At 33.7% G+C, this 13,436-nt stretch overlaps 1 protein-coding gene across 2 annotated transcripts; it reads right to left on the reverse strand.

The window, feature by feature from the left end:
* Positions 1 to 500: 500 nt before the first annotated feature.
* On the reverse strand, positions 501 to 12,916 carry Bx42 (Puff-specific protein Bx42). 2 transcript variants are annotated; one of them, XM_090117242.1, is made up of 14 exons: positions 12,871 to 12,916; positions 12,395 to 12,546; positions 12,048 to 12,205; positions 11,566 to 11,748; positions 10,687 to 10,766; positions 9,910 to 10,091; positions 7,155 to 7,266; positions 6,496 to 6,617; positions 5,859 to 6,000; positions 4,985 to 5,118; positions 4,158 to 4,299; positions 3,453 to 3,543; positions 1,999 to 2,139; positions 501 to 604 (listed from the first exon to the last, which is right to left on the reverse strand). In XM_090117242.1, the coding sequence occupies exons 1-13, from the start codon at positions 12,885 to 12,887 to the stop codon at positions 2,005 to 2,007; spliced, it is 1,650 nt and encodes a 549-aa protein (XP_089973368.1). In that variant the 5' UTR covers positions 12,888 to 12,916; the 3' UTR covers positions 501 to 604; positions 1,999 to 2,004. The 2 variants fall into 2 exon arrangements, with proteins under 2 accessions (XP_089973368.1, XP_089973370.1); XM_090117244.1 differs by having other exon boundaries at positions 1,995 to 2,139.
* Between the last annotated feature and the right edge of the window lie 520 nt (positions 12,917 to 13,436).

A 13,436-nucleotide genomic window follows, 5' to 3' on the forward strand; every position in this document is an offset into this window, starting at 1 on the left:
CCTCGCGACTCGAACGATTTTTTTATCATTGCGCAGTGCGCTACCAACAAAATACAGGCTTATGTGTTCGTGTTCGTGCTTTCGATTTACGTATTCACTTTTGAGTATTAACTATAATATAACAAAAAGTGTCATCAAAATCCGTCTTGTAGCTTTTGCATGAAACCCAGAAAACACATTCTATGCTTTAATACAGAATACAAGTACGTAGTTTAATAGTTTAAATTTTATCCGATACACATAATATGAACGAATATTAACTTATGTGAGATTCTTTACAATGTAACGTTGTAGTAATATCAGTTTCATGTATTATTTATTTATTTTTGTAATGTAAGGATCACGTTAGATACAGGTTTGTAAAATAAAAATAAGATATTGGTGTCAAAATGTTTATTTCATAAAAAATTAACTTACATCTATTATTTTTACAACTAAACCCCGGTTTCTATATTAAATCGATCTAAATTTTCTCTTGTAGTTAAACAGCAATTTTATTGAAACATTTGCTAAGAAACTCTATAAGCGAAAAATATCGATAGAATATGACCGGTCTCGAAACAATAATATCTATAAAATATAGACAACAGTGGAATACAGCAATCTGAAACAAGAGAAACACTGTTAATAAAGTTATTTGGTTTATTCATAAAATAAATATAAGAGTAGTAGTATAGGAGTTATTTAACCAAAATTTGAAAGGTATTCATATTATGATTTTCGTATTTTATCTTTTTATATGGGACTGAAAAATTAAGTGAAGAACCACATCATAATGTGGCCAATAGACATTAAAACATGAAATGCGACTGTTCCATGAAATTGTCGAGAATTTCATGAAGTGAGCAAATCTAAGATATGGCCATTACGTATACATATAAGTTTAATTATTTTATAATGATGTCATCGTAAAATTGTAATGATAAATAATGCGCTAAATTGAAAGCAAATGAACACAATTTTTCGGCACTTATAATTTAACTGTATAATATGTTTATGTATATGTTATTTTAAAGCACTTATTTCGTTGTAAACATAATAATATATAAAAAATACCTATAAATACACCATTTAAACTCGTTTTTCGTGAGAAACAATACATAATAACACATAATATTATAGCCCTATTCTACATCAAAAAAATATTTTAGCTAACCTTCCTCGATAAAATGGGCTATCCAACACCATAATAATTTTTCAAATCGGACCAGTAGATTCCCGAGATTAACGCGTTCAAACAAACTCTTCAGCTTTATAATATTACTAGCGACCCGCCCCGGCTTCGCACGGGTGCAATGCTGATACTAAATACACTACAGAAAAACTGTGAACGTTGTGTATAAAAACATAGCGGCCCGCTCCGGCTTCGCACGGGTATAAAATAGATAGCCGGGCGGCCGCAAACGCTACGTCCCGCAATTTTTAAATCTGTAATATCTTTGAAAATATTCATTTAAATCATACGGTGTAAAGGGCCAAATAAATCTATATTAAATGAACAATGTATTCAAGGTATTTAATTGGTTAAGGATTAATGCTGTATTGGTTAAAATCGCATCGAAAATTAGCCATTATTTGTCTTAAAAAGAAAATGACAAAAAAAAGTTATTGTGGGTTATCCATAAGAGATAGACATATACCATCGCGGACTTTTCTGTAGACCTTTTCAATGTGTATAATACTTAGTACATTATTTTGATAAAACTCGTAGGGTTCAGCCTGCGTTTGCAATGTAAGCGGAAAAAATGTAATTTTTTACGACATCACATTAGAAACCTCAAAAATAACAGTACTTCTCCACTATTTAATGGATGTTATTATACGTATAAACCTTCCTCTTGAATCACTCTATCTATTAAAAAAAACCGCATCAAAATCCGTTGCGTAGTTTCAAAGATTTAAGCGTACAAAGGGACATAGGGACAGGGAAAGCGACTTTGTTTTATACTATGTAGTGATTATTTATTTAGTAAAGAAGTTTAGATTAATCATACATACTAGTGGTCAGTCCCGCCTTCGCTTCGCCTGCGGTTCGTGTTTGCGCGCGCTTTTGTCCGCTCGCTTCGCTTCGCTCAAGAACCGATCCAAACCGAACGGGTCGAAATCTGCTTCTGGTTGCCGGGGGTTGCGGGTTTGACTCTGGGTGGAGGTAATAAAATAAATAACACTTTATTTATCAATAATAAGGTACCTTACAGCTAGTGATACAATTTTTGAAATGAATAAATACTAAGATACGCCAATTATTGACATAATAAATAGTTTGTGAATGACTAAATACATTTATATATTAGTTGGTAATTATTTTATTCATCATAAATCGGTGCTGCTTGCATTTATAATACTTGGTAAGTACTTTAATTGTTTTAAGATGATAAATATTTAATATACATATTTAAAATAAATCAACAAAGCAACTAATTTCAAATGACAAACAAAAAAAAAACAAATAACATGTACAAAATAGTGAAATTTGGTAGGAAGTTAATTTACAGTGAAAAGATGTCTACTTAGAATTAAGTGCACCTAAGACTTCTCGTAAATTTGTGTTTCAGCCTCGAATTTAAAGTACTATAAACTTGACATTTAGAAAGTTAGAAAATGTCTATTAAAACGTATTTTGTAATAATTACCAATATACATAATTACTGTGATATAGGATTAAGTTGAGTGTTCTTGTGCTGTCTTTTGTTGAATTTGTTATAATAATTAGATTTAAATTTTATAGTATTTTTAAGCAATTATTATACTTATTTAGTCATATTATTTTAATTTATACCAGTATTATTTTATTATTTTGTATTTTACCAGTATTTTATATTGTATTTTAAAATTATTTGTGCATAAAAATAAAAATAAAAGCAAAAAATGTCTGGACTATAATCCAGAGGTGGCGCGAACACCGTGACGACAGGTGCCTTTTAAAAAAAATATACATAATGATATACACATATTAACCCATTGAGCCCCGAACGGCCCGATCGGTCCACGACACAATAGATTTTCTATTGGGTCTGTGATTCCGGGGGCTGAGGGAATAAGCAATGAACAAAAATTCATTATAATTCATTCAACAATCAAATATTTATCTTAGGCGCGGGTCAAACACAAGCGGCTTTCCAAAATTATTTCATACAAAATGCCAATAGCGCACCCGATGCACGCGTGTGAGCGCCGCGCCGCTTGTATATGTCCCGCGCCTTAAGTAAGGCGTAAATTTTTGGCACAGCTTAAAATCCTCTGTACAAAACTTATAATAAAAAATCCTTACTTATATAAAATGCGAAAATTAATAACTAATTTGGAAAAAAATTTGGTAGAAAGGTATTTTTAGCCCTGAGAAAGGACAGGTTTTATATCGGCAAACGGGACCGAAAACTATGCGGGCTTTTCTTTAACCACGAGACAGTGAAAAGTTACTAATAAAAAAACTAATATATTAATATACTCACAGGCTCAGTGCGTGGATTTTTCTCGAATTGAACAGGTCCCGAACGCGTGTTCGTACTGCTTGTGCCCGCAAACTCTTTGTCAGCCACGAAACTGAACAAAAATAATAATAATAGTTTAAAAACTCGCTTTTTATAGAAAACCGAACTAAAAAATAGAAAATTTTATCAAATTAGTGTATTGTCATCGTTCCTCAATAAATCTACAAAGTTTGAACGAAATCTGGCCGTTTAAAGTGGGTCAAAATCGCGCCCAAATAAGTCGGTTACAAACAAACAAACATACAGGTGAAGCTAATATAAAGCGTGTAATATTCATTTCATTTCTGATTATTATTTAAGTGAGTGCGTTAAGACTTAGTTGCGCAGACAGTTGCCAAGATACAAGATACAAAATTTATAACGAACGGGTTTTTCTTTGGAAACGCGGGCGAAGCCGCGGGCGGAAAGCTAGTTCCAAATAATTCAAACCCACCGTCTAGTATTAGCGACTACCAACCAAACCAGTCAGTTTTAAGTCAGTCAGTAATTCTAAATTCCAAATTCAAACCCACCGTCTGGTATAAGCGACTACCAACCAAGCCAGTCAGTCTTAAGTCAGTCAGTAATTCTAAATTCCAAATTCAAACCCACCGTCTGGTATTAGCGACTACCAACCAAGCCAGTCAGTCTTAAGTCAGTCAGTAATTCTAAATTCCAAATTCAAACCGTCTGGTATTAGCGAGCGCATCTAAATCGCCGCCATAGTTCTCGGTGTCCGCGTTCCGAGTGGGTCGGTAGATGTGCGACGCGACCGCATCCGAGCGCCACGCCTTGTCGTACACGTTGTAAGCTTCGTCGTCGCCGTAACCTGCAAACATATTTATTTATTTTTATTTATTTATAACACTTCATTGTACAAAACAATGTAGGAAATGTGGTACAAATTAATGAGATATTGAATTTGAAATAGTGAATTTTGCACAATAGGCGGCCTTATTGCAACACAGCAATCTCTGCCAGGCAACCTGGTAGGAAAGGAAATGTGAGAATAATATACATTAGACATAATATACATTATTAGCTGTCCGCCCGCAGCTTCGCCCGCTTTGTCTAAAACCAAATAAATTATACACTAAAACCTTTCTGCAGAATCACTCTATTAAAAAAAACCGCATCAAAACCCATTGAGTAGTTTTAAAGATTTAAGCATACAAAGGGACATAGGGACAGGGAAAGCGACTTTGTTTTATAGAATGTAGTGATTTTATAATAAAACTAGTTTTGCTCGCGCGCATGTATATTCAAAATCAAATAAAATACTACACAATATACTGAGGAATGAATTGTTTCCAAACATCCACAAAAAGACGGTAGCGAGTCGATGGCTCCTTAATTTCAATAAATAGTGCGTGCGAACAAAGTACACATGTCAGAAGTGAAACTTCTATGCCAGGCTACGTTCGTTCTTTCTCACTCTAATTTAATCACTCTCTCTTCTTAAAAAATACCCTCATGGGTCAAAATTTAGGAGTAAAGAAGTTTCAATAACTCACCGCTATCCATTCCTTTGGAATTGTTGAACAACCGCTGATCAAACATGGCTTCCCCACCCTGGTTTGTCTTTGCTGGTAGACCGAGAGCTATCTGCTCTGATATATCTCTCTCTCGCTCCTTGACCAATTTCCCACTAAAAGAAAAAATAATTCATAAAAAATAATACCGATATTTTCATATAATACTAGCGGTCCGCCCCGGCTTCGCCCGTGGTACATGTTTACGTTTTCTCTACATAAGAACCATCCTCGTACTTCAAGGAATATAATAAAAAAAGAATTATCGAAATCAGTTCAGCCGTTCTCGAGTTATGCGCTTACCAACACATTTTGCGATTCATTTTTATATATAAGAAGATGTAGGTACTTTAACATAAATGGATCTATGTCATCTACTTTCTTCAAATAAATCTATACTAATATTATAAAGAGGAAAGGTTTGTAATTATGTAATTATGTATGTATGGTTTTCACGCATAAACTACTGGACCGATTTTGATGAAATTTGACACAGATAATCATTAGACCCTGAGAAAGAACATAGGCTACCTTTTATTGCGAAATATGTACCACGGGCGAAGCCGGGTGGACCGCTAGTATATTATTATTTATATTAAATTACCGCTTATCAGGCGCCGCACGAGCAAGATTACGATCTCTCTGTCTCTCCTTGTCTCTCTCCGCCAACTCTCCTTCGACTTGTATACTTGAGCTTACAATATATTAATATTTATATTAAATTACCGCTTATCAGGCGCCGCACGAGCAAGATTACGATCTCTCTGTCTCTCCTTGTCTCTCTCTGCCAACTCTCCTTCGACTTGTATACTTGTGGTTACAATATATAATATTTAAAATATTTAAACCAAATTACCGCTTATCAGGCGCCGCACGAGCCAGATTACGATCTCTCTGTCTTTCTTTATGTCTCTCCGCACGTAACTTGTCTCTCTCCGCCGATTCTCCTTCGACTTCCGCCGCTGGCGCTTCCGTTTCCTCTTCCGGTGCTCTTATACCTGTTAATTTTAAGGTTAATTAATTGAATTGAATTATGAAATAGATTAATTATATATTGTTGTACGCTACATCTATAATATTTTCTAACATTAACATAAGAAAGATAAATAATAATTGTGCATTCTACTATAAATATGACTTGCTAACAAAATTTGGAAACTCATTCAATGTTGGCTCATTTCATACCACACTGATGCATCTAGTATGTTTTCTAATATTTAATTTTAAAATTCAGAAAATGGTTCTAGTTTGCAAAATGTACAATCATTGTTTATGGTAAGATACATATTTGAGAAGTTTTTAAAATATTTATTTATTATTTATTTAAGGATGTTTCCTTAAAAAACGATGATGTCATTCCCACATCATCAACATCCCTAAATAAATAAAAAAGAAGTATTTTAAAAACTTCTCGAAAATATTTAGCTTATTTAACTATCTATCTATGTCTACACTAATAAATTATATATCTACCATATATTTAATCAACTAACCAGCCCTATGGTCCCTGGCCCTCTGCGCTAACATTCTCAAGTGTTCTTCTTTCTTTTCCTTCTCTCGTTGCGCTAATCTTCTTTCAAGCTGGGCACGCGCTTCTACCGCTTCTCTTGCTTTCCTGTGAAAATCAATAAGAAAATTGTGAGGCAAATATAGGAAAATTACTTATCGAGAATATAAATGATGCAAGAATAAGTGAAATTGTCATAGATAATGTAAATTGTGGAAAAATTCAACTATGTAAGGATGCTAAATCAAAGGATAATTAATTAGATGAATATACGGAAATCATTAAAAGGCAATAATAAACAATTAGACCCAAAATGTTGTATGTATAAGGCAGAGTTTACTAATGATTTGACCCTGTGTATAAGGCAGAGTTTACTAATGATTTGACCCTGTGTATAAGGCAGAGTTTACTAATGATTTGACCCTGTGTATAAGGCAGAGTTTACTAATGATTTGACCCTGTGTATAAGGCAGAGTTTACTAATGATTTGGAACATTACTGCCACAAAATAAGGCATAAATTAGAACGATGAGCTTTACTTGACAACCTTTAAATAGCTGATTGTGTGCCTTTATTAATGTAAATATTATTAGAGCACATATTTTAGTCGTTTTATTTTAACTGCTTGTACATTAAAACACTCACCTATCGGCTATATACAAAGCTTCGGCTAGTTTTGAGAAATTCTCATTAATGTGCACTTGTTGTAACCCTCGGCCGTCCGCTGCTAATCGCTTGTCCAGAGGTATTGTGTAACCTGAATAGAAATGTTTAAATTAGTTATTACTTTATATCTGTAATAACAAAAAATCGTAACATGATTCCAACTATGAACGGGTGGAAGATTTTGTTGATTTTTCTAATTTTGTACATTAAACATTTGTTATGCTTATCCAATTGGATTCAAACAAGCCATAAATCATTAAAAACCGTTCAGTAATTCTCGAGTTGTAAGTTCAAAGAAAATTATAATTTCACAACACACCAATTAAAATTTCATATACAGTGGTGGTCACATAATTAAAGACACCCCCTAATTGACCACAAAAGATTTACATTAGGAACTACAATTATCTGAAAAATGTATTTAATCTAGTATTATTTTTATTAAACCATACAAGACAATATGTTCTTTAAAATGAGGGACAAAAAATAGTTATATTCCTTTTTAGTTTCGACACTTGCTCTCTGTGGGAATGTAACACAAACTTTGTTTACGTACGTGTAGCTGGCCACTTAATTAAAGACAACAAGAAATGAGTTATAATTTTTCATAAATAAAAAGAAACAACATTGTGCTTTTCTTCGTTTCGCCGCGTAATTTCATAAATCGTTGACACTCCATAATTTTTTGAGTATTTTTAACTTTTAAAATTAAAATTCATACGTTTAATTGTTTTAATATCAATTATTATGGTTAAAAACAAGAGTTGCGACTCGTCCACAAGAAAAATTATTTTTAACTTCCATGATAGTTAAAATGTTCCAATAATATGGTTATAAATGCTTTAAACATGGCAAGATGTTCCACACGACCGAAAACGTACTCAGAAAAGCAAAACCAAGTGAAACTACTCGGCCGAAAGATTCAAAAATGGTGTTGTTGGCTAAAAACGATCCATTTAAAGGGTCGAAACTGATACAGTTCAGAGTTGTATGGTGCAGCAGGCTTGAAGGAAGTGTCTGCAACGACAATTAGACGGAGATTGTGTGAGGAAAACTTGCACTGAAGAGTATCTCGGAAAGTACCACTTTTGAAAAAACAAAATGTGAAGGCAAGATTTGACTTTGCTACAAAATACGAACACTGGACTGAACGAGAATGGAAACATGTGCTGTTTTTGCACAAAACTAAGATTAATATGATTAATTCTGTCAGAAAACAATATGTAAGACGCCATCTCAACAAGGAAATGGATCCAAGATACACTAATAAGTAGTCATACATGGGGGTGGAAATATCAATGTGTGGCGCTGTTTTTCTGGACTTGGTGTTAGACCTGTCGAAAAGACAGAAGGCAACATGGATAAATTCCAGTACAAGCATATTTTTGAGCAATCCATGCTGCCCTATGCAGAGGAAAATTTACATTTTGTTTGGACTTTTCAACACGATAATGATCCTAAGCACACAGCAAAAGTAGTGAAATGCTTGTTAAGGAACCAATCTGTAACTGTTTTGGATTGGCCCCCCTACAGTCCGGATTTAAATCCGACCGAAAACTTATGGAATCAAGAAAGAAAGAAGTCGCGGCAAAGCGGTCATCAAACATCGACTAACTTTGCAAAGCATTTTCGAAGAATGGAACCAAATTAGTGATGCATCTTGTACAAAATTAGTTGCTTCAATGCCCAAGAGATGTAAACCCTCATTACTGCCAAAGGACATGCAACCAAATATTGAAAAGTGTAAAAATGTTTTGTAAATACGTCAGGCATTTTGTGTTGGAAAAATAATCTCATTAAAATAATAATTTTTTATATTTCTCATAAGGGAGCCTAATGTCTTTAATTATATGACCAGACCTTTGCTAGGTTAAAACTGCTAGTAGTAAGGATGAACCGATTAAAATCTAACAAACCAACAAGTTATGTAGATAAAATTTAGTTTAGCATTAGACAACACATACCTGAATATTTTAAAATTATTTTACAAGTTCCAATGGCAGTGTAGAAAAAAATGTTGAGAGAAGTGTCTTGGGTAGTATAAAGTGCTCTTAGTGTCTTTAATTATGTGACCACCACTGTATATAATATATTATATTTTACTGTGTGCATGAAACTTTTATTAAATGCGCAGTGTCATCGGCTTGATTTAAGCGAGTTTTCGCTCCCATAGTGAAGCTCGAATTTGTGGGAAACAATAAAGTATTTTTTCTATAGGTATAAATATTATATAATATGTTTTTCCTACATTTTCTTTGATTTAATGATATTTTAGTCTTTAAAAGTTATTGCGTAGAACTCTTTTCATTTGAATAATCTTATTATTTTCTTCAAACTCCGTTTAAAAATTATTTTTCACACGATAACTTTATATTGTTCACATATTTGAATTTCTTCCATAAAATGCATGTCCACGTTCATCCTGTGGCAGGTCCTTCAAGTCATAAATCATAATGTCGTGCCGATCGCTTAATACAGTTTACTGCTTAATCACAGCCTCCCTTATCATATATTCTGGCCCTCTAATCACAAATCACAATCCCGCACCCTTATTCGCACGGCACTAAATAGCATTTGGTTGCAGCACAAACTGGCTGACGCAGGGCAGCACCTTCCAGTCACGCTACTACTCACTAAAACACACTTTGTCACTGCACGCACACATTAATAAATCAAGTATTCCATCTCTCAAATCCCATATTCCGGCTCTCTAATCACAAAGCACTGTCCGCACCCTTAGCGTTCTTCCAGTGGCTGACGCAGGGCGGCACCTTCCAGTCGCGCTGCTGGCGCACGGACACGCGGCGCGGGGGCGAGTGCAGCACGGGCGCGGGGGGCGAGGGCGCCGCGCGGGGGATCTTGCGGTTGATCTGGAAGCGGGGGGGCTCCATTGGGTCCGATTGCGCTTCTACCATCCTGGAAATTATTACTTCTTATCAATTTTTTTATAAATATAGTTGCTTATTATCGATATTTTGAAGGTAGAGGGATCAAATGGCATCCCTACAATCCTGGAAGTGATAAATAACTGTGAAGATATAGTGAGCATCTATGCTATCTTGATAAAAATAAACGATTATCAAAATTTTGTAGAATACAGTGTTGTTCCTATCAACTTCGAAACTTAGAAAGCCATACTTTGAAGATAACTGGTCTGTTTACATTTAATTTTTTACAAATAGCTTACTAAGAAAAGTCAACACACAAATTATTAATTACCAAGATCTGCTTTTAACATCATTCCAGCTAGTAAGCTAGAATTATAAAGTCTTAGTCTTGCTATAATCTATACTAATATTATAAATCTGAAGAGTTTGTGAGTTTGAACGTGCTAATCTCAGGAACTACTGGTCCGATTTAGCCCTATTATCGAGGAAGGCTATATATTATATATCATCACGCTAAGACCAACAGGAGCGGAGCAATGCGGGTGAAACTACGGAGCACAGCTAGTATAAGATATCACTCCAAATGAATTGACTAATCTTGTAAAATAAATGATCCAATTTACCTAATAACTCTCTGTTTCGCGCCAGAATTGAATGCTCCACCTTGTTGCGCCGGTGTATACCTTATGTATTGCGCCGGTGCCTGAAAATGTACCACACTATCACACCTTTATAGATATGAGTTCTCTTCTGTATGTACAGAAGATAATGTTGATAAAATACTTACTGATCTACACTTCTACACTAATATTATAAAGAGGAAAACTTTGTTTGATTGTAATGAATAGGCTCATTAACTACTACACCGATTTTAAAAATTCTTTCACCATTCGAAAGCTACATTATCCACGAGTCATATAGGCTATATATTATCACGCTAAGACCAACAGGAGCGGAGCCACGCGGGTGAAACCGCGCAGCACAGCTAGTGAACTATAAAACAGGATAAATAAGTGCTATAAAATAATAATAAACTAAATATTACATTCTAAGTTGGTACCATTGCTTTAAATTAAAATTAAACACAAATATAATAGTAGCACATTGTAATTAGTTACATTACAAAAATGGGACATTACTTCTGAAATTTAATGTGAAATTTTTTTCCTAATAGTCACTTTTTATATCGGCTTTGTTCTATCGAGTTTGTACAATAAAGTATAATATATAAATAAATACATATTTTAAAGCTTCAAATAAAAAAGTATGTCAATATTGCAGAATAAATATTGACATCTTAATCTTAATATAATATAAATCTCGTGTCACAATGTTTGTCCTCAATGGACTCCTAAACCACTTAACCGATTATAATAAAATTCGCACACCATGTGCAGTTCGATCCAACTTGAGAGATAGGATAGTTTAAACATGTAGGTACCACGGGCGAAGCCGGGGCGGACCGCTAGTAGTATAATAAGTGAAAATAAAAGTCAACTTACAGCTTTGGGTGCAGCTTTAACAGGCATAGCCGCTGATATTTTAGCGTTTGTCAATTTTTCAAGAGCCAATTTAGTTTTTTCCGTAATATCTTGAATATCATCTTCTGTTGGTTTTTGTAATGTTGGATCGTCTTCTGCTAACACTTCTGCTGGTAGGAGGTCTGTCAATTTTGAGTATATAATCTGAAAAGAATGTAGTAGTACTATTTAGGGCTTATATTGTATTGATAACTGTTTGAAAATATAGAAATCACATGTAAAATGTTTTTATAGGTTCCATTATTAATACTGATATCTAAAAATAATGATAAACATTAACAAGTAAAATTGTGCGCTAAAATTACATAAGCTAAAATAATAGATTAATAAATTAACTTAATATTATCCAAAAAATAATTTATAAAAATTAACAAAAATGTAGTAACAAAGATTACTAAGTACACTACACTAATAATATTGTATTTAAAACATATTGAAAGTACCTTATCAGCACCATGGCCTTGTCTAGCTATAGCCGAGTATTTAACCCGACCAGACTCATCCAATTGTACAGCTAATGCATTTGAGGTGCTTTCCTTGCCGCGAGCCCCCATACCCAAGGGATATTGAGCTACATGGATCTCCGGGAATGCTCCACCATCTAAAAAGTAGGTTAAATCACATAAAAATAAATATTTGCAATTAATGGGTTAAATCATTGGTAGGAAGATAGTGGCTTTATTAATATATTTACTATTTAAACATTGAAAAACAGTGTTTTTCTTGATTTATCTGCCAATATCGTATATTTAAAGCATAAAGAGTGGTGTTTGATAGTAAAATTCCATACCTCCAAAATCTTCTTCTGCTCGTGGAATCCATCCTTTCCTCTGGCCATATGGTGGTACACTGGTTTGGGAAACTACTAAGGCACTTCCTACTCGCTTCGCTTTTTGTTCGTCGTCCCTGTCCCATACCTGCTGTACGGGAGCAGGTAATAAGCTGAAAATTCACAGAAACAATAATAATATATATTAAAAATGCAAATTCCAGTGCATTTAATTAATATTCAATATATAGACGCATTGACGGGTCACGAGGAAGCATTGATTACGAAAATACGAATAAAGATTATTTATTTACTGTTGTATGAATAATGACAAGTATTGAGGAAGGTTATAAACTTTACAAAATAAAACACTTTAATTTTTTGTATATTCAACTGTAGTAAGCAAAGAATTAAATGTGTTACAATACTGTCTATATTCTATAACTTTTGTAAATTTAATACTAAAACTTCTGCGATAAAATAAAAACGACACACACCTCGACAGCGACGCCATTTTAATGTTTGAGAAATTGATTGACAGATCACAGAACGACAACGGATATATGTCATAAATATTAAATACAGACTAAAAATAGCAGTACATATATTAGAACCACAGCTTCAAATACCAACATAAAATCTAAAGCTGCCTATGAACTATTAACTGTAAGAATGTTCTGCTTGAACAAACAATTACAAATTTATACAAATAAACATATTATTAGCAAAACGAATCACAGCAACATCAATTATTTCATGAAATGTTTGCATTTCATGATGTAGCCAACATAGTTTGACCCACAGTTTGACCAGTTCTTCATTGCCACAACGCATTAGGAGCGTCTTCATCAAACCCACAACAAAAATTTCACGTTGTGCTCCTTTTACTATGAATACAACACGTTGTGTCCAAATTTTTAATATCAGTGAACTTTTTCGGTCATCTATCATAAATTTGACTTTCTTATTTTTTAAAATTTATAGCTATAATTTTTAAGAATAATATGTTGTATTAACGTGATTATGTGCACACATTTTTATTAAATTCTTAAGTTGATTACAT

Source organism: Colias eurytheme, chromosome 27, assembly GCF_061535395.1.
Source record: "Colias eurytheme isolate Ceu_HAF_F1 chromosome 27, ilColEury1 Martin Lab GWU primary, whole genome shotgun sequence".
Classification (NCBI taxonomy): Eukaryota; Metazoa; Arthropoda; class Insecta; order Lepidoptera; family Pieridae; genus Colias; species Colias eurytheme.